We start from the raw sequence: 22,319 nt of genomic DNA on the forward strand, positions 1-22,319 counted from the left end.
CATTGAGAAGAGAGCCATGGAAGCGTGTCACGGGTGAGTAGATGGGGACAAATGCCGGAACACTCATTGCCGGAGCAAGGGAAGCAGCCGCATATACACTGATGAGCCAAAACTTCATCCTCCGCGTGCCACCAAAACAGCGCAGATCCACGGATGCATGGACTCTACAAGACCCCTGAAGGTGTCCTATGTTATCTGGCACCAAGACATTAGCAGCAGATCCTTCAAGTCTTGTAAGTTGCGAGGTGGATCCGCTGTGGATCGGACTTGTTGGTCTAGCACATCCCACAGATGCTCAATCGGATTGATATCTGGGGAATTTGGAGGCCAGGGCAACACCTTGAACTATTCATTATGTTCCTCAAACCATTCCCGAACAATGTGTGCAGTGTGGCAGGGCGCATTATCCTGCTGAAAGAGGCCACTGCCATCAGGGAATACCTTTGCCATGAAGGGGTATACCTGGTATGCAACAATGTTTAGGTAGCTGGCATGTGTCAAATTGACATCTACATGAATGGACGGACCCAGGGTTTCCCAGCAGGACATTGCCCAGTGCATCACACTCCCTCCACTGCCTTGTCATCTTCCCACAGTGCATCCTGGTGCCATTACTTCCCCAGGTAAACAGCACACACGTACACAGCCTTCCAAGTGATTTAAAGGAAAACAGGACTCATCGGACCGGGCAACATTCTTCCACTGCTCCAAGGTCGAGTTCAGCCGACCGGGAGCACCCTACAAGTCTTGCCGTTTCAGAGATGCTCTGACTCAGTCGTCTGACCATAACCATTTCGCCCTTGTCAAAGTCGCTCAGGTCTTTACTCCTGCCCATTTCTCCTGCATTCAACACATTGACTATGAGAACTGATTGTTCGCTTACTATCTAATCTACCCAGACCTTTACATGTGGCCTTGTTAGGAGATGATCAACATTATTCGCTTCACCTGTGAGTGGTCATAATTTTTCGGCTCGTCAGTGTATATCCTTTGGATATGATTGGCAAGCCAAGATGAACAAGATTCTCCTGAACTGACATTTGGAACTTCATTTATTGGAATTGAAATATCATGTTTCAGTGTCTTTTTTACTTTTTTGAGTAGGTTTATATATATATATATATATATATATATATATATATATATATATATATATATATATATATATATAAAATATGATTTATTGTCTGAGAAAATGCAGAATTTGTCCCTGTACTTTCTGTTCAACCCCACTATGCTGTGACATTGCCCCTTTTAGAAATAATGTTTGATTTTTCTGGGAGTGACTTTTTTTTTTTTTTACCACACAATTCAAACAGAAGCAATTTTCTCTTCCAGTTTTTCATCAGTACTTTTTTATGTTTACACTTATATTGCCTTTGTCTTACCATATATATATATATATATATATATATATATATATATATATATATATATATACACTGATCAGCCACAACATTAAAACCACCTGCCTAATATTGCGTAGGTCCCTCTTGTGCTGCCAAAACAGTGCCAACCCACATCTCAGAATAGCATTGTTCTCACCAAAATTGTACAGAGTGGTTATCTGAGTTACCATAGAGTTTGTCAGTTCGAACCAGTCTGGCCATCCTCTGTTGACCTCTCTCATTAAAAACAAGGCATTTCCATCCACAGAACTGCCCCTCACTGGATATTTTTTTGTTTTTGGCACGATTCTGAGTAAATTCTAAAGACTGTGTGTGAAAATCCCAGGAGATCAGCAGTTACAGAAATACTCAACCAGCCCAAATGCTATTCTGAGATGCGGGTTGGTGCTGTTTTGGCAGCACGAGGGAGACCTACACAATAATAGGCTGGTGTTTTAATGTTGTGGCTGATCAGTGTGTATATATACTGTATGTGTATGAGATATATATATATATATATATATATATATATATATATATATATATACACACACACACAGTTGAAGTCAGAAGTTTACATACACCTTAGCTAAATACATTTAAACTCAGTTTTTCACAATTCCTGACATTTAATTGTAGAAAAATTCCCTGTTTTAGGTCAGTTAGGATCACTACATTATTTTAAGAATGTGAAATGTCAGAATAATAGTAGAGAAAATGATTTATTTCAGCTTTTATTTCTTTCATCACATTCCCAGTGGGTCAGAAGTTTACATACACTTTGTTAGTATTTGGTAGCATTGCCACAAGCTTCTCACAATAAGTTGCTGGAATTTTGGCCCATTCCTCCAGACTGAACTGGTGTAACTGAGTCAGGTTTGTAGGCCTCCTTGCTCGCACATGCTTTTTCAGTTCTGCCCACCAATTTTCTATCAGATTGAGGTCAGGGCTTCGTGATGGCCACTCCAATACCTTGATTTTGTTGTCCTTAAGCCATTTTGCCACAATTTGGAGGTATATTTGGGGTCATTGTCCATTTGGAAGACCCATTTGCGATGAAGTCTTGAGATGTTGCTTCAATATATCCACATGATGCCATCTATTTTGTGAAGTGCATCAGTACCTCCTGCAGCAAAGCACCCCCATAACATGATGCTGCCACCCCCATGCTTCACGGTTGGTATGGTGTTCTTTGGCTTGCAAGCTTCTCTCTTTTTCCTCCAAACATAACGATGGTCATTATGGCGAAACAGTTCCATTTTTGTTTCATCAGACCAGAGGACATTTCTCCAAAAAGTAAGATCTTTGTCCCCATGTGCACTTGCAAACTGTTATCTGGCTTTTTATGGCAGTTTTGGAGCAGTGGCTTCTTCCTTGCTGAGCAGCCTTTCAGGTTATGTTGATATATGACTTGTTTTACTGTGGATATAGATACTTGTCTACCTGTTTCCTCCAGCATCTTCACAAGGTCCTTTGCTGTTGTTCTGGGATTGATGTGCATTTTTCGTACCAAACTACATTCATCTCTAGGAGACAGAATGCGTCTCCTTCTTGAGCGGTATGATGGCTGCGTGGTCCCATGTTGTTTATGCTTGCGTACTATTGCTTGTACAGATGAACATGGTATCTTCAGGCTTTTACAACAAATATTGTACCCATTTATCTATGATGGTTACTGGCGAAGGTGGGAAACCAGTAACTTTTTTTAAATTTATTAGTATTAGCATAAATGTGATCATTTCCTGAGAATAACCCATGCGGTATTAGGACTATGTTGTGAGCTACAGTGGTGTGAAAAAGTGTTTGCCCCTTCCTGATTTCTTATTTTTTTGCATGTTTGTCACACTTAAATGTTTCAGATCATCAAACAAGTAGTCAAAGATAACACAAGTAAACACAAAATGCAGTTTTTAAATGAAGGTTGTTATTATTAAGGGAAAACAAAATCCAAACCTACATGGCCCTGTGTGAAAAAGTGATTGCCCCCTAAACCTAATAACTGGTTGGGCCACCCTTAGCAGCAACAACTGCAATCAAGCGTTTGCGATAACTTGCAATGAGTCTTTTACAGCGCTGTGGAGGAATTTTTGCCCACTCATCTTTGCAGAATTGTTGTAATTCAGCCACATTGGAGGGTTTTCGAGCATGAACTGCCTTTTTAAGGTCATGCCACAGCATCTCAATAGGATTCAGGTCAGGACTTTGACTAGGCCACTCCAAAGTCTTCATTTTGTTTTTCTTCAGCCATTCAGAGGTGGACTTGCTGGTGTGTTTTGGATCATTGTCCTGCTGCAGAACACAAGTTCACTTCAGCTTGAGGTCACGAACAGATGGCCGGACATTCTCCTTCAGGATTTTTTGGTAGACAGCAGAATTCATGGTTCCATTTATCACAGCAAGTCTTCCAGGTCCTGAAGCAGCAAAACAGCCCCAGACCATCACACTACCACCACCATATTTTACTGTTGGTATGATGTTCTTTTTCTGAAATGCGGTGTTACTTTTACGCCAGATGTAATGGGACACACACCTTCCAAAAAGTTCAACTTTTGTCTCGTCAGTCCACAGAGTATTTTCCCAAAAGTCTTGGGGATCATCAAGATGTTTTCTGGCAAAAATGAGACAAGCCTTAATGTTCTTTTTGCTCGGCAGTGGTTTTCGTCTTGGAACTCTGCCATGCAGGCCGTTTTTGCCCAGTCTCTTTCTTATGGTGGAGTCATGAACACTGACCTTAACTGAGGCAAGTGAGGCCTGCAGTTCTTTGGATGTTGTTGTGGGGTCTTTTGTGACCTCTTGGATGAGTCATCGCTGTGCTCTTGGGGTAATTTTGGTCGGCCGGCCACTCCTGGGAAGGTTCACCACTGTTCCATGTTTTTGCCATTTGTGGATAATGGCTCTCACTGTGGTTCTCTGGAGTCCCAAAGCTTTAGAAATGGCTTTATAACCTTTTCCAGACTGATAGATCTCAATTACTTTCTTTCTCATTTGTTCCTGAATTTCTTTGGATCTTGGCATGATGTCTAGCTTTTGAAGATCTTTTGGTCTACTTCACTTTGTCAGGCAGGTCCTATTTAAGTGATTTCTTGATTGAGAACAGGTGTGGCAGTAATAATAACCCTTAATAATAACAACCTTCATTTAAAAACTGCATTTTGTGTTTACTTGTGTTATCTTTGACTAATATTTAAACTTGCTTGATGATCTGAAACATTTAAGTGTGACAAACATGCAAAAAAATAAGAAATCAGGAAGGGGGCAAACACTTTTTCACACCACTGTATGTGAGTTTTACAATAACACTACTGGTACTACAGCTTTCACTGACTGCTCACTTGTACGAGTATTACTTGGAAGGCACCAGCTATTTTATTTGCTGAGCATTTATTAAATGAACAGTCGTGAATCACCACTGAACTGATTTTTGTGTTTATTCGATGAATTCTATCATGTTCTTCAGAAATCAGATTATTTCAGTGTTTGAAGAATGTACAGTAGTGAAAATGTTACATCATAATCAATTGTAAATCAGACTCCAATGAATTAATCGGATGTATTTCATGTGTTCAGCCTGAATAATGCATCATGCCGAATTCACTGAATGTACAACTGTAATTTCACTCTATGGTGGGCAGATAAACATGGTGACACTGTCAGAGACTTAAGTTTGATTTATGACTGCTTACTCATACCAGGAAGAAAAGCTGTTAAAGGAATAGGTCACCCAAAAGTAGAAATTCTGTACTCATACTCACATACTCATAATCTCATGTCTTTTGAAATCAGTATGACTTTCTTGATGTGTGGAAGACAAAATTAGTTATTTGTAGTAGAATGTCCAAGCTCCTCTTTTCCTCTCAATAAAAGCAAATGGAGACCACGGCTGTCAAGTAAGATTTTCAGTGAATAATAACTTAACTTTCATTCTGTTCCTCACCCAAAGCCATATGGCTTCAGAATACTAGGAATATAGTGCAAGTAGTACTTCTGTGATGCTTTTATGGTGTTTATTTTATTTATTTTATTTGTCTTTTATGGGGCTTGACAGACTCTGGTCACCATCCACTTTCATTGTATGGTGCTTTCATTCTGCTTCTCCTTAGGTGTTCCATGTGTAAAAAAAAAAAAAAAAAAATCGTATTTGGAGTGTGGTGAGTTAATTATGACTATTTATATTTTTGGGTGAACTATCCCTTTAAGTCAGGAGATTTCCCTGTTAGTTTGGCGAAAGGTAGGTGATACTGAGTAATTTCACATACTGGTTTTAGTTTTAATCTAAAAACTGTTCCATCAAATGCTATTTTACTGAACTTAATTTAATGTGACATTGTAACATTTGTTTTCTCCCGTGTATTAACTATAATGTAATTCTTATTCTACATGGGTTTCTGATGATGAATTCAGTTTTCTTTGCTGGATCGCTTTCATTGCTGGATCAGTTGAACTCTTGATATTTGACCTCTGCATGCATTTGTTTGTGACACAGTTCATTTTGATGCATGAATGAATGTCATGCATCTCATCTGAGCACAATTTCTTTATATGTTTACTGCCTACAGAAAGGTGCTGTATGCTTATTCACTGACTTACAATATTAAACTTGAATGTGGATGCTTACTGTTCAAGTCTATCTCTATGGAGCTTTTCAGTGTTTTTCTGGGTGAATTACTTGCAGGGAAAATAACATAGGAAAGTTTGTGGTGTTTATCATCAAAGTAAATAACGTGTGTTTGTAGTCCACTAGATGGCAGCAGTAATTTAGTAATCATTTCTAATGTAGTTTTGAGAATGTTGTCCTACTTTGGAGCAACAAGTTGTTGTATGTTAATTTCTTTGAAAAACAAGAGAGATCTAAGTATTGTGCAGACACAGTAAGTACTCAATCAGTTTTAGTTTTTTTTTTAGTTTTAGCCATCATTCATTATGCCATCTAAAAACCATTTGTTACTTTTTCTGTCTGAAAAAAAGTGATCTTTTTTTTTTTTTTTAAAGGTGCACACATTTTGTTCCTCATAAAAAAAATAAATAAATAAATAAAAATCACATCCACACTTATCCGTTTAAGTTTGAAAACTTACTGAGTGCACCTTTAATATATACAAATGTGTTAATGCTGAAATGTGTAATTTTTGAGCCACCAAACGAAATTGCAAAAATAAACATTGTCTTCAAACCTCTTGTTCAAACAATCCCCCATCTGCCATTGATCGAACAAATAGATTACCACTCACGCCATTGGTTGAGTCAATGGACCCTTTTTACAGGCAGTGTTCATGCGTTTCTGCATTATGTAGAAGCGTAAATCTAAAACTTTTTCCTATTAAATTTAGTTTTAAATATTTAGTGTAAAATTCTAACATTACTCTATAGATTTTTTAATTAATGACAGGGTAAAATAATACATTTAGCACACATGCAAATTATTTTGTATTTTTTGAAAAAACAATATGGAGTAACTTTTATTATTTCCTCTTATGTAAAGTTGTGAAAATGTAAAAATGGACTTTTTCTTTTGCTGTTGGAGCAAATGGGCACACTTTCCCATTCACTGCTAGTTAAGTTTACCCTGCTTCAGTATATTTGACATCCAGGTTCCAAACCAGGAAATGTAAAAAATTTTTTTTTTAAAGGGTCCATGGCTGGACAGGCCGCTCATAACAAACAATTTTTATAGTGCCACATAAACAGTGTTTGCTTGGATAGGAGAAAGTATTTTAACATGAAAAAGAAATTATATTTAACATTTAGCCAGGCTAAATCCCTCCATTTACACATTCCCAGAAGAATAGCAAAACCTGAAAGAAATGCATTGCTAAATGTTCCCACATAGAAAAAGGTTCATAAATTGACCAAATATAGTCTTAAGGGAAAAGTGTACTTAAGTGTTACAATTATGTTATATTAGTAACAATGGATGTGAATACAAGCTTTTGTGTGTATGAAGAATCCCATTCTTGCTCTCTCATCGTAGACCACCTCCCAGTTTGTCCAGCACCTTTAGGCCTTTCTCCTCGTAGTCCGCTCTTGACATCCAGAAATTCTCTTTATCTTTCATGATGTTGGCCAACACCGCCCCACCCATAAACACCATGTGTTTACGCCGTGGAGGGTCTTCAATACGGATTTTAAATTTCTGTGTGAGAATAAGTGAGAGAAAGAGAAGTGAAAAGTGTATTCTAAATGAGTCCACATTCACACTAATAGATGGCAGCCTATGAATGCATTGTTAAAGATAATTGTTACTTCGCAAAACCTTCACAATGCATTCCTTCAAAGGTGACGGGAAGTTTACTCAGAATTGATGTCCGGCGTAAGAACATGTGGACAATTGCGTTTCAGATCGCACATGGAACGGTGATTTGTTGCATGCGCAGTAAGGGGATTTAAGCATTTTCATACGTTTTATTGTGGACAAGCTACTTTTGGAAAACACATAAAAATGGCAGTGTAGGAGCCTGAGTAGCTCAGCGAGTAAAGACGCTGACTACAATCCCTGGTTGTAGTGCTGAGTGACTCCAGCCAAGTCTCCTAGGCAACCAAATTGGCCCGGTTGCTAGGGAGGTTAGAGTCACATGGGGTAACCTCCTCGTGGTCGCTATAATGTGGTTTGCTCTCGGTGGGGCACGTGGCGAGTTGTGCATGGATGCCGCGGAGAATAGCTTGAAGCCTCTACACGCGCTAATAATGCGCTCAACAAGCCACATGATAAGATGCGCGGATTGACGGTTTCAGACGCGGAGGCAACTGAGATTCGTCCTCCGCCACCCAGATTGAGGCGAGTCACTACGCCACCACAAGGACTTAGAGCGCATTGGGAATTGGGCATTCCAAATTGGGGAGAAAAAGGGGTGAAAATAAAAAAAAAACAACAACAAAAAAACGGCAGTGTGGATGGAGAGCGTTTCGAAAACTAAAACGCCATTTTCAAATGTATCCAGATTAATATGGATGTAGTCTAAGCTATCACTAAGACGGGATTGCTAGCTTCGGACCAAATGTTGGTTTTCAGATATTGATAAACTTATATTTCCCATAAATTAAAGAAAAATAATTGTTAGATTTTTTTCCTTACAATAACTTTGTTAACGTGTTTGGTCGAGCTTTATGCGGAAACAGGATTGTATGGAAAATGTGAAACGCAGCTGAAAGAAATTACAGCTAAATTTTATGTTTTTAGTAATATAAAGTTTATTTAACAGATTAGGTCAAAAGTTTAGTTTTATAATTGTAATTGTTGAATATAGTTGAGAAGGTAGAACAGGCTAAAATCACCATTTTAAGGAGGGTTGTGTTTAAAACTACACAGTTTTCATGCTATGTTCATTCTATATTAGTTAAAGCTGAAGTGTGTGATTTCTACGCTACTAGCATCACCAAAAGGAATTGCAAAAATAAACATTGTTTTCAAACAGCCTTCCGAATACCTGCCATTGATCAAACAAACAGATAGCCCCGCCCCCAACTCATGCATTGGTTGAGTCAGTGTTGATGTGTTGGGCTAGACAGGTCACTCAAAACAGAGACAGTGTTTACAGTTATGGAGAAACTTAACCTATAAATGGCTTACTTTACTTCTAGTTTTCTCTGCACAGTAAGCTGGGATAGTAGAAAGTATAAGATAAGAGATGACCCCAATTTTTGTACCCTGTTCGAGAAAAGTGCCAATATAGATACATGTATTGTGTGTTTCAGTGGATAAAGCAATGTGCATTTAAAATGATCACTTTAACAGTTATAACTATTACTATTAATTGGATAACAATGGATGAAAATGGGAAGTCACCAAATATGGAACTGAGTCAGAGAAAGTGGAACTTAGCATATTAGCAACACACATATTAGCATTGAGCTTACAGAGAGTTTCTCAGTGTCTCCCTTCAGAACTCTCTCCAGGTAAAGCTGCTTGATTTCACGCTCCAAACGGGAAGGAAGTCCAGGGTACATGGTGCTGCCTCCAGACAGGACTATGTGCTTGTAAAAGTCCGCCCTTCAGATGGACAATAACACATGAAGCGCATGAACCACATTAAAAGAATATTTCAGGTTAAATACAACTTAATGCTGTCAAATACTACAAACGATAATCTCTCAGTTTGTAAAAACATATCTACACTTTTGTAGGGCACTTCCAATGGAGGCAAGTGTACTCAAGGGTCTGAAGGCAGAAATGTGTAGGCCATGTTTTGTTAAAGCATTTACATTAATACTTCAGTTCAAAATTGAGCTGTCTAAATTGTCCTTTTCTTGGTGGGTGTTTCTTTTGCACAGATATTTTGTAAAAGTTGCCAGGTATATCAGATTATGGTCATTGCATGATTTGAAAGACTGGATATACTGTAACTTTACACAGACAAGGTAGGTAAGCTAATCGATTGCACCATTATGCTAAACATTCATTCACTATGCTGTAGATCTGCACCATGGGCTCCCATTGTAAGTGTATTACTGTACACAAATTTTTCCTTTGTTTTCACAAACTGTGGGATGAGTCAAAATTATTTTCTTTTCCAATCAAAAATATGCCGCAGATGCTGTCGATAGAGCTTAAAGCTGAAGTGTGTAATTTCTGCAACACTAGTGTCACAAAACGTAATTGCAAATGTAACCATTGTTTTCAAACAGGATTCCAACACATTCCCTGTCTGCCATCAGCCGGTTAACAGATAGCCCGCCTAACACTATTATTTAACACAATGTTTCTGTGTCAGGCTGGGGTGCTTTTCCCATACAACGTTGTAACTCACTGATTAACTACCATACACTCTTAGAAAAAGGTTCTTTGGGGTTCTATATAAAACCCTAGGGTTCTTTCCTCGGCTCCATAGAACCCTTTATGCCAAATAGGTTCTATTTACAAAGATTTATAGAATAAAGAACACATTTTGCACACAAGGGTTCTTTGGGTTGGCAATTGCTTAATGTGAGTATGTATGTGTATGTTTAAATTACATAATTGAAAGTTTTGTTTATAAATAGTTTTGAACACTACTCTACATTACTTTTGTATTTGCATTTCATACTGCAGAAAAATAAAACTTTTACAATGTGCTTCTACAGCTTTGGTTTCGATTAGAATAGGATAAATGACAGATGATCAGATCCAATGTCCTTTCTCTTTTAGATGACAGGTTTATCTTAGTATTAATATACAGTCTGTTGTATAGTTTATTCTTGACTCATAATTCAACAAAAGATGCACAAAATTGTGTTTACCATAAACAGCAAACAACTTGAGTGTGTAGCGCTGTTTTTACACCTCCTATATACATAGCACAAAGGTACATTTAAGATGCGTGCTCGCAAAGTGATCAAAATGCGTGAGCATCCTATTTCAAATTTTAGCAGTCAAGGAAAGTCGGTTGAGCTGAAAGCTTGAGGGTGATGTTACCCTGGTAGGTAAGAAATATAAATTAATTTGTTGATTAATTTTATGTTTTTTTATTTATTTTAACCTAACTCCTTGTCATTTATGACTTACACATTTATTTCAGCAAGTCGACAAAACTGTTTCGTCCAGGCCTGCGATATTCTCTGCCAGGAGGTAAGTAATTTCAAACTTGCAAAATCTCTGTCATGGATTGACTAGTAATCCTGGTACCAGGTTATGTTATAATGTAATTTTCTTTGCATCTAGAAAACATAGGAAAAAACAAAAACTTTTCCAGGAGCGCATCACAGCACTGAATTAAGCCAACTGCACTGATATAAAGAGATTAATCACCTCTGTTCAAGAGTGTGAAAATCAGTGGCAGAGGTAGGCTGTGGCCACCATGGACTGAAGCCTGGCCACCCCATTGGCCACCCATTTTTTGTCTTGGGCATGACCAATTGTGCCAAAATGGCCCAACCAGCCATGGTTTCCGGAAATGATGGAGATATTAGGTGGCCCTCCATGGAAAATACCGCTGAAGAGGGATCTGCTCTCTCAAGCACAGGGCATGATTTGGCATCCCCAGCCAGAGCTGTGGAACCTAAACCTAAGGCCCCTAAACGGAGCACAGCGAACAAGCCCAAATTAGCTTAGTCTGTAATGTACACCATTTTGCAGGCTAGAGCACCATCTACGAGACGCCTCTATGCACTAAAACTGCGTGTGCTTGCGGACTGGTGCTCTTCACACAGCCAAGACCCAGTGAATTGCTCCATAACAGAGATCCTTACATTCCTTCAAGAGTGGTTGGATGCAGGTCTTACTCCGTTAGTGTTTAAGGTCTATGTAGCGACCATCTCAGGCATTTCACGCCCCAGAGGCTGGCTCCTCTATAGACAGATATGATTTTATCATAAAGTTCCTTAGGGGAGCGAGGCGCTTGAACCCCCTTTGCCCTGCTACGGTTCCAACATGGGACTTAAATCTGGTGCTGAGGGTGCTCACAAGCCCTCCTGTTCGAACCATTGGAATTCTTTCAGTTACATGTACTCTCTTTAAAGGCTGCACTGCTATTGGCTCTGGCCTCAGTCAAACAGGTTGGTGATATACAGGCGCTGTCGTTTGACAGTTCATGTCTGGAATTCGGTCCGGGGCTTTCAAAAGCCACCATCAAACCCAAAAAAGGCTATGTGCCTAAGGTGCTTTCCATGCCCATTAGGGCTCAGATAGTGCACCTACAAGCTTTCTCTTCACCATCTAATTCGGACGAGGAGCTGTTAGCGCATTTATTATACCCCGTGCATTGCCTGTTTAGACTGTCAGATCAGCTCTTCGTTTGTTATGGAGGATGCACTAAAGGCATGTCCGTCTCCAAACAAAGGCTTTCTCACTGGATCATTGATAACGCCTCTACGTGAGATGCCCTATTGGCGTAAGGGCACATGGCTTCCTCATGGGAATGGACAAACGGTATATCCCTACAGGATATATGCTTTGCCGCAGGATGGTTTTCGCAGAACACGTTCACAAGGTTTTATAACCTAGACGTGGCGTCCATCACTTCGCGAGTCCTCTCTGTCTTGAGAGCTACTATTCCATCACCCAGCGGGTGAGCCCGAGCTCCTTATTACAGGCGGGCTACCTGTTATAATTTTAATACAGCCGCAACCTGTGTAGGCCGCAACCAAATTTACTCCCATTACAATTCACGAGCACTTCCAATAGAATAAAAACTCCCTCCCTACCTCTGATTATGAAAGGGTTAAATTATTCTGTGTGTAGTATATGACTCATTTAGCTCCTCAGATTAAGATTAATTTCCCATTTGGTTTTCACCATGTGGGGTTATTCATTTTCATACACACTTGAAGACATATCATAATAAGTCACCGCCGAAGGGCCCGTGACCTCATATACATATTCTTCTAAGTGTTTATACCCTGGTACATCTTAAGGTATAACACTACATAGTGCGGTGTGATGGGACTCTGTTCCCCATAGCGTTCAAATGCAATGTTGAATGAACTGAATCGATAGGGAATGTCTCCGGTTACTCAGGTAACCTTGGTTCCCTGAGATGAAGGGAACGAGACATTGCAAAACTTCGAGTTCAGTTCAGTCAGAAAATTCTGAAGAAATGGTGTTTGACCATTGCCAATCATCAGATTGCCATTATGATACAAGGGCTTCAACTAGGTTGTGGAAAAGGAATTCCCCCATAGCGTTCAAATGCAATGTCTTGTTCCCTTCATCTCAGGGAACTGAGGTTACATGAGTAACCAGGGACGTTTTATTGTCATGTACAAAAATATGATAATTATGTATTTATTTTTATTGAAGATTCCATATTAACTGAACATGGGTTATTAGCAAAGGCCTTCACCTAACTCAGAGCACTTCTGAAGTTCTGGACATCAACATAATCAGAGCCATGACAAGTGGAAGTCAAAGGGGACATTTGTCTTCAAAACAATGACATAAATAATGTCATAAAAGGTACATATTTTTCTATTATTTCTCATTATTTTGCATTGTATTAAGGTTTTTATTATACTAAATAATGGTTAATTTCTGTTGCAGTGGCTCTGGAGTGCAGCATTACTAGTTTGAACATCTTCATACAGATAAAACACAACACTCCTATTCATGTAAGATTTAAGATGCAATTTAGAGAAATACCAATTTATTTGTTTTTAATTACTCTGCATACTGACAGCAGGTCTATTAAATGTTTCGCATACTTCAGCACATCCATCCTCAACCTGATCTTTCATATGGTGTCCAGACCCCTCAGTGCAGAGAGTTGGCATCAAACTGATGACATGGAGATGGCTGAAGTGAAGTGAAGTTTTGTTTAATTTGTTGTATCCAGAAGGCCTCACTCAGTTTGTCAGACCAGTGGCAACAAAATTATTCTGTATCTGCCCCAGTGCTAAAACTGTTTAACAGCTTTTCATTGGTCATTTGTTTTGATTCATTTTTACTTAGTTTTTTACTTGTTTATTAACCTTACTTGTGAATATAATGTTAACTTATAGTTAACGTTAAATGATTTAATGTTTATGATTTTTATATAAATAATATTAGTACTAATTAACTTTTAGCTTATTATAAACCTGTTGATTTATTAAGTCAATTCTCATAACTATTGCATTATGAATTATGTTAATTATTGCTTGTGTTGTTGTAAATATTAAAAATGCTTTACTTAATAATAATTAAATGTCTCTTATATGGTTATTTCACTTTCTTAGTGACATTGTAAATAAACTATTTAGTTCGCATATCCATTAAATGTTCTCCTGGTAATAAAACAAAAAATAAATTTAAAAACTAAACAAAAAAACAAACGTTACGGTTGCATGTTGGGAACCCTTAAAAGGTTCTATAAAGAACATTTCAACCTGGCTCAAAGAACCCTTTAGGGTTCTTTTGATAGAACCCTTAAAAAGGGTTCTATACAGGGGGTATAGCTCAGCGAGTAAAGTCGCGAATTCGAATCCTGGGCGTGCTCAGTGACTCCAGCCAGGTCTCCTAAGCAACCAAATTGGCCCGGTTGCTAGGGAGGGTAGAGTCACAAGGGGTAACCTCCTCGTGGTCACTATAATGTGGTTCGCACTCTAGGTGGGGCACGCGTAACGTGCTCAACAAGACACGTGATAAAATGCGCGGATTGACTGTCTCAGACACGGAGGCAACTGAGATTCATCCTCCGCCACCTGGATTGAGGCGAGTCACTACGCCACCACAAGGACTTAGAGCGCATTGGGAATTGGGCATTCCAAACTGGGGAGAAATGGGAGAAAAAAAGGGTTCTATACAGAACCTTTTAGGAGATCCAAATATGAAGCAAGCGATAGAACCCTTTAGGGTTCTATATGGAAACTTTTCTTCTAAGAGTGTAGTAGGTTAACTAGCTAGTCGCAACTTTTCCCAAATCCGTAGTAACCATGTTGCACATTCATCGATCGAAGCACATTGTTTCAACAGTGTAGAGCTGCAGTTAATGACATTGCGCAGGGGGTGGAGTTCTAAATTCTGTGGATATCAAATGGACATCAAATGAAAATAGCTTATATACATGAACACCATTCTGCCGTTTAATGTGAGAAATCTGCTGAAGACACAAAAGCGGCGTGCACTGTATAATGCAACAAATGCATTGCGCTGCAGTAGTGGGGTTTCCCTCTACATCAGACTTTGGGGTTCCCCTCGACACACTTAAGCACATACATACGCATGTGCACTTTTCAAAAACATATAAAAACGTCACTTATGCATTGTTCTTCGACAGAAATTAAAGCACTTCCTCTTCACAGCGTTTAATCCCTTAAACGTGATTAAACATGAAGTTTACATGACCTTTCAGAACGCCGTTTTCTGCAAAACCCCAGAATAAAATATTTTAAGTGCAGGTAAATGTGGGCAAAGTCTTATGGAACAAATATTGGATTAGTCAAATGACGTCTACACAGCAAACTAAAACTGAACTATGCTTCTAACCAAAGGTGGAGAGCTGAAACGGGAAACACCAAATCGTTGAATTATGATGGTAATGATGGCCTTGCAACCATAGTTGGTTAATGATGCTAAAAGAGCGTTGTTTTGATAGCACAACAGAGCCAGTGTTTTCACTTTTTGGGGTTTCAGAACGCTCTTGGTTAAAAATATCTCCTACATTTCTGTTTATTTGCTAAAGAACTTGACAGCAGAAAAATCTGTCCAATTACTTTGCTTAAACACATACTCAAAAAAAGAGTAGAATGTCAAGCCCTACACAAAGTGGAGCACTAAACGTCAACTAATTGGCAATGGTAGTGTAGAATAATTCTGACCTTAAGTCAATGTCTGCTGCTTGGATGGTGTTGAAGAGCAGTTCAGCCACACCGACACCCTCCACATTAACAAGATGAGGCTGAAAAAGGGCCTCTGGGGCTCCAAACCTTTCACCTCCAACCATTATTATCCGGCCATCTGGTAACTGCAATAAGGTCAGTAAATTTCTCTTATATGCTATGAAGGGAGCAGTCCCCCCCCTTTTGGATTTACCTGGATATCTGCATAAATTGGTCATCAAAATTAACAGTAAGCAAGCACAGTCTGCTTAAATAACACAAAAACAACTATATGTTTTCAAATCTTTACTGAACACACTGTGTAACCATTCACAGTGCACGATGTACAAGACCCTCCTTTGGCAGCAAAAACCTCCAGCAAACCTTTCAGATTTTATTACAGATAAGTCCTTCAATGTCACGAGTTTCCTCTTTACAAAACTGTTTCAGTTCAGCTGTATTCTTGGGATGTCTGTTGAGAATTCTTGAGAATTGCTCTGTTGTGGTCATGCCAAAGCATCTCAATGGCGTTGAGGTCACAACTCTGACTGGGCCACTCCAGAAGTCATATTTGTCTGTTGTTGTGACTTCAGATTCATTTTAGGCTAATTTATGCAGAAATCCAGGTAAATCCAAAGGGTTCATACTTTTTCTTGCAACTATATATTCATATGCAATAGATATGAATTTAATGTTATTTTTGACTGATTTGGGCATGGGCTACATTCATTTTCAACAACTACCAGCATAAATACATTTTTAGATTTTTTTCTTTAAAGTGTATTACCGTGTAGGACTCCACCAGAACTGTGGTCTCATTGGCCAGCTTCTGTTCCTGCTCGATGTTGTAGCCTACAAAACACAACTTCTCCTTCATCATTCGCACTGTCTCAAAGTCTGCGGTATGGTTGAAGACATAGCCCCTCAGAAGCAAAAGCTAGATGGATAAATGTTTAAATCCGGGGGTCAGAGAAAAGAAGATAAGAACAAAATATGCACTTCAGTAACTAAAGATTTTACCTCAACCTAACACTGTTATTCGATAATTTCATGCACTCATTCCATATACTGACTTTTTATTTTTTTAAAAAATAAACTTTTTTCAAGATTCAAGTAGAGTTGTTTCAGGTTACAAACAATAAGCCTACCTGTTGCTTTTTATCTATTTAAATTAGAGCTGTTAACGCATGTGATTAATTAAAAAAATTTTATGCGTTCATTTTACTTAATGCAATTAACGCATTTATCATTAATGCAGCATAAACACTGGTGTTAAGGGTGGAACCTTTGTAATGTGTCCGCCCGGAGTCATTACACTGACGCACACGTCACAAACATAAACACAACAGCGCCAGAGCCCATAACATAGCATATTCAATATTCAATTTTATCATCAAAATGGTGTTTAAATAAATTAATTCATTCAAACTCTAATCAAATAAATTATTATTAGTAGTAATAGTAATAGAATTAGTAGTTTTACAGTGAATATTACACAACTATACAGTAGTGATATATTTGTCATACTTTCTTTCCCATTTAAATTGAGCTTTTATTTTGGCAGAAGCTTTTATTTTGGATTGAAGCCCTTTCTGCTTTTGTGTGTTTTTGACGGTAGCTTCTCACTTCCATAAAAGCAGGTTGCTACTTGATCCAGTGTGATTATTAAACCACAAAAGGCTGCTATTTAATTAAATCGGTAGTCTGTATATGCCTTGCGCTACAAAGTGACTTTGCGCTCTGCTCGCTGTCATCTGCTACAAACAGAGCGCACAGTGCTTATGATGGTGTTTTCCGTGTATGAGCCAAGGAGCTTTGAATGGTATGAGCAGCCAGCTCCTCACAAGCGCTCATATTTGAAGTGCACAGCACACGCAAACTACATATTTATCTCATTAAATTGCCGTCTTTGCTGTTTAATAATCACACTTGGACATAACGTGATTTTAATTTGTAATTCGTACGTCAAATGGCTTCGGGTTTTGGAATCTGAATATTTTTATGAGTACAAGTACATGAGCTTGGGGTCGGAAGCGATTCCAATACCAGTATCGGTATCCCTAATGGCGATTCTTTAGAAACAGTGTGTACTGTGACGTTTATCCAAGTGCAGTGCCTTGCCCCATAGACTTCTATTGTAACATTTTTGTTTATTTTTACAAACTGAGGGACAAGACAAAATGATTAGCCTGTCAACATAGCTGAACTTAATTTGAACCTGGAACATTCCTTTAAGTTGTCGTCATCAGATTCCATAGTGAATGTACTGGAATAGAATAGAGGGTACCATGTCACCTTTATGAGATAACGTGTGATATCACGTCCTGCGATGTCTAAACGGCGAGTGAGGTGGGGAAGAGAGAAGCCCTCATACACTGGACAAATATGAGTCACTCCATCTCCTGAATCAATCACCACACCTGTTAACAAGCCTGCCACAGGAAGTCAGCACTGGTTAACTAACCTAATATGACACTAATAATAAGTGGTTCTCATACACTGAAAACAATTAAAAATCAAACCATTCTCAAATCCTGGCAATGCAACACAGAACATAACAGATAGAACACTAATAAAGGTGTTGAACCCAAAGCGAAACTGAGGGAATGAGCAAAACTCTAGCTTAAGTGCTTTACCCTGAGCGTAGAGTGTCAGCACTGCCTGTATAGCAATGTAGACGCCATGGAATTTGTAGGTTTCAAACATGACCTCAGCAATCTTCTGACGGTTCTTCAGCGGGTTCAAGGGTGGTTCCGTCAGCAGAACCTTACAGTCAGGAGGGCTGACATTCAGCCGCTGCGGACCGAAGGTGTGATCCCACAGATGCAGCATGTCCTCCCAGCAGCGGACGATTCCATTCTCCATGGGATACGAGACCTCCAACATGGAGCGGCATTCACTCGCCTCCTCCCCAACCATCAGATCCTGACAGAAAGACAGGAGGATGGAAGTGAAGATTGATTTAAATAATAAACAAGTAAATAATCAAACATTTAATTCATCTCATTTATTATAAATACAATCCATTTATGAATTCCAAGAATTTAATACTCTATGAACCTAAAAAGGGGATTCATAAACATTTGTACATCCATATGGGTAGCTGACATTTTCTGCCATGTGACATGCTATACTCCATCGAAAACTATTTTAAGTAAAACAGCATTTTACTAATAAAAGACTAGAAGACTCCAAGTTGAGACTACATGAAATATATGTCCTTTTAAAAATGTATTTGTAACACTGCAGGACCATTTAAAATGAACTAGTGAAGGCAAAAAGATGATTAAAAATGGGGGATATAGATACCATGTTTTATATTTGTATTTATTTTAACATTTTATTTTTAGCTGTGATGTCAAAGCACCATTCACAGCAGTCATTACTCCAGTTTACTAAAAAAGTAATGTGTCACAAAATTCAGATCCAATTTATATGAGATGTCTTTAACAACTATGTACGTAAGCATTTGATACAATGTACTTTTTATTACATTTTGTTGCATTGAACATACAAAAAACCTGCATTTAATTACACCTGTAGTTACACTGTTAACCTTACCCTAATCCCTAAACCTTACCCTACTCTAACTCTTATCTAAACCATAACACTAACCCTAAACCTACCCGTACCTCAACTTCAGTAGCAGCAACTATGAAACTTGTGAGAATTTTGCAGAACAGCATATAGTTACATAATAAGTACATTTTATTGTATGTTTTGACCATTTCTATTGCGTTCAGAATCTGAATACACCTTTTGAATTCACGGTTCAATTTTGACCCAGTGGAATTCAAGCTTATAATTAATTCAGAACCCGATGGTCTTCATGTAAAACTATAGTGTAAGTCATTAACAGGTTCTTAACTGTTCGTAAAAAAGATTGATATTTTGGTATAACTAACAAATATTTTTTTTTTAAACTATGTATATGCCTTTTTTTTATAATAAATGTAGAAATTCTTTGACATTTGAAAATATACATTAACTACAGCAAAACCAGTGTGTTATATGTGAAAACATCTTTTTTAGCAACATTTCTGTAACATTTTAGCTAATTATAATATAATATGCCATTTATATTAACATCTAATGAGAGAATTACTAGTAATTTGAATGAATTTCCTATTAACTGCTCAGTGCAACTTGGTGGTCAAAAATTGAGAAACCAACATATTCTTTTTCAAATAAACATCAAAACAACTGTACAACTCAAGTATACACCATTTAAATCTATTCTATTTACTTGCATGAACTGCCAAATATTGATGTGTGAGTATGCTGTAAGCTAGTTCAGCATCAGATGGCTGCAGAGTAAAATGTGGATAATTTCCTCATTCAAGCCCTATTTAGACTAATGTGTGCATGAACTTTTGTTCTTGCCACACCCACTTTAGACAGTAGTACTTTTGATTTAGTTTATTTGTTATGTTTGTGACATCTGTCATGTCTGTGTGTGTGTGTGTTTGTTTTGTTTGTTTGTATGTATGTAAACAAGATGCTGTCCCAGTGAGAGACAAAAAAGTGTATGAGAGAGTATGGGAAAGGGGCAAAATGTAAGTGAAGTGTTTATAAGTAAAAATCAATTCACAGATCTACAAAACATCTACATAATATCATGTGTTAAGCCACAATTGATTCCCGGGTCAAAACTGACCCACGAACGCAAAAGATGTAACAATGTGGTATTTAAGAATTATTATCTACCTCTTCCCGGTCAAAAATGACCCAAACCCAATAGGAGGGTTAATGTTAGCACATAGTAGTTTACATACCAAAATTTCAAAGTGTTTCCAAACTTTTGAAGGGTAGTGTATATTCATATTCATACACATTTTAACTTGATGTTGAAATCTTGATGTTGATTTAAAAAAGTCCATGGACACGTTATTCGTCAACAACCACGTATGCAAAAGGCTTTCCATTTTAGAAGCAATCCATACATTGATGCTGTGCACACTGGCGACTGTTCAAAAGTAAAAAAGAAAAAAATGCCTCCGTGCTTAAACTGCATATATGCACACATACCTGTGCATACTAACAACCATGCTGTCAGTGTAAAATCAGTGTTACTGTTCCGTTTAACTCTGTGGTCATGAATTACTTTAGATTTAGGATGGATTTACAGTTACACTGAACACTGAAGACAAGGATACAGCATGGGACTGACTCTGGAGAACTCACCTTGATCTCTATATTTCCTACTTTTGTATTTGACCGAATAATGGGACGACCCACCAGGGCTGGGAAGATGTGGTCGGGGAAATTGGACCCAGCAAAACCGCACTTGACAAACTGCAAATAATTGGAGAGAGGATGACAAGTGAGCAGTCTAAAAAGATAAGATGCAATGCGGTTCATATTTCAGGGGTGTCAGGACACGACTGCAGATAAAACATTTAATATTGCAAATACTGTATTGATGTTGTTGATGTGCTGAAGTGTGAAAATCATGCATGATTTTTGAAAAACTATGTCAGGATCAGAAGAGGAGCTTTTTGTGGGGAGTAGTGTGGGGCTGTTAACTTCCCATTTAGCACTTCCTTAATTGTGACCAATAACCTTGTATACTTTTCCCTACCACCTTTTAAGGTGATGTGCTCATCTGCGTTCCTCTTGAAACATGTTCAAACAGATTCAAGCCATTTTAAACGCCCCTGCGTGAACACGAGTCAGCATGCATCTGGCATCTATTGCAGCACTGAAGTGACCAAACCATAAAGTTCTATGATGAACTTATTTACTTAATAAAACATTGTTAAAATTGTTTAAAAATATTAAAACAGCAATTTATATAGTTATGCTACGGTATAATTATAATATACAATTTTACAATATACAAAGTAAAAAAACATTGAAAATATTAATTAAAATATAATTCATTGGAATGGCCTAAACATGTGACATTCATAAATATGATATGAAATCTCTATCACAAGTTTAATATCCAAATACTTCTAAATCTCTTACCCCAGTACCATTGTCACAAACGACCACTTTTCTGCCCTCGCTGTCCATGGTGAAGTGTTTCAGGTGCAGGCAGACACCTACAATGCTTTGTGAAAAATGACTTATAACGCCCAACCTATATGTAAATACATTCAGTTATGGAGATGTTCGCATCAGCCGCAGTGTTTTGGTGAAGTGAAGTCAAAGATGAAAGGGCCGGTTTACCTACAGAGAAACTCCGCCTTCTGCGTTTATGCTTACAGCACGGGAACAACACTCATCCTCCTTAAATACGCTCCATTTATTATGGAGAGTTAAGGGGCGTTCACACAGGAGGTGTTATTGATGACTTGACATGCGTTCCGTCTCGCGTACGCCTCGCGTCGATGCTTTTGAACGCGTGAACTTCACTCTAGGCCCATAATTTTAAACTAGGTTTCCGTGGAGAAGATTGAAAAATATGTTTTTTTTTTTTTTTAACTTGACCATAGATGGCACTAAATCTCATCTCAGCATCTTTACTGAATGGCTGTGCTCCTCTTAATCTTGATATTTCATCTCAGTATCAACATTTGTGAGATTTATTCCATCCAAAGAGTTTTGAGGTTAAATTATCAAATTTTTTTTTCTTTGGAAAATAGTGATCTGTGACATTCTATTATGTTGGATATTAAAAGGGGTGTATGTGGACATTCGTATGGTGGGTCATTTAGATTTCTGGAGTAAAAAATATTGTTTTTATTTTGAAGTGACAAGGTAAAGTTAGACCCTTGACCCCCA

At 38.1% G+C, this 22,319-nt stretch overlaps 1 protein-coding gene and 1 long non-coding RNA gene across 5 annotated transcripts; one reads left to right on the forward strand and one right to left on the reverse strand.

Annotated features, from left to right (window-relative positions):
• Positions 1–4,628: 4,628 nt before the first annotated feature.
• zgc:101810 (uncharacterized protein LOC493612 homolog) lies at positions 4,629–21,801 on the reverse strand. 4 transcript variants are annotated; one of them, XM_051719120.1, is made up of 9 exons: positions 21,561–21,801; positions 21,175–21,291; positions 20,775–20,885; positions 18,227–18,515; positions 17,886–18,022; positions 16,378–16,527; positions 15,591–15,736; positions 9,240–9,372; positions 4,630–7,518 (listed from the first exon to the last, which is right to left on the reverse strand). In XM_051719120.1, exons 4-9 carry the CDS (start codon positions 18,507–18,509, stop codon positions 7,348–7,350), a joined length of 1,020 nt encoding a protein of 339 aa, XP_051575080.1. In that variant the 5' UTR covers positions 18,510–18,515; positions 20,775–20,885; positions 21,175–21,291; positions 21,561–21,801; the 3' UTR covers positions 4,630–7,347. The 4 variants fall into 4 exon arrangements, with proteins under 4 accessions (XP_051575051.1, XP_051575080.1, XP_051575070.1 ...); XM_051719110.1 differs by having other exon boundaries at positions 21,153–21,291; XM_051719091.1 differs by having other exon boundaries at positions 4,629–7,518; positions 20,775–21,291.
• Positions 9,379–15,572, forward strand: LOC127453383 (uncharacterized). The gene is made up of 3 exons (XR_007899404.1): positions 9,379–13,251; positions 13,336–13,403; positions 13,502–15,572. It is a non-coding gene; the product is annotated as an uncharacterized LOC127453383 (long non-coding RNA).
• Positions 21,802–22,319: the final 518 nt, after the last annotated feature.

Source organism: Myxocyprinus asiaticus, chromosome 2 (genome assembly GCF_019703515.2).
Source record: "Myxocyprinus asiaticus isolate MX2 ecotype Aquarium Trade chromosome 2, UBuf_Myxa_2, whole genome shotgun sequence".
In the NCBI taxonomy this organism is placed as follows: Eukaryota; Metazoa; Chordata; class Actinopteri; order Cypriniformes; family Catostomidae; genus Myxocyprinus; species Myxocyprinus asiaticus.

Excerpts from the sequence above, each read along its gene's own strand:
- zgc:101810 (XM_051719091.1), bottom strand. The coding sequence starts at position 20,951 with ATGAACCGCATTGCATCTTATCTTTTTAGACTGCTCACTTGTCATCCT. Across the intron at positions 18,516-20,774 it reads TAGGAAATATAGAGATCAAG|GATCTGATGGTTGGGGAGGA; the intron begins GTGAGTTCTCCA and ends TCTTTCTGTCAG. Across the intron at positions 16,528-17,885 it reads TCACACGTTATCTCATAAAG|CTTTTGCTTCTGAGGGGCTA; the intron begins GTGACATGGTAC and ends TTATCCATCTAG.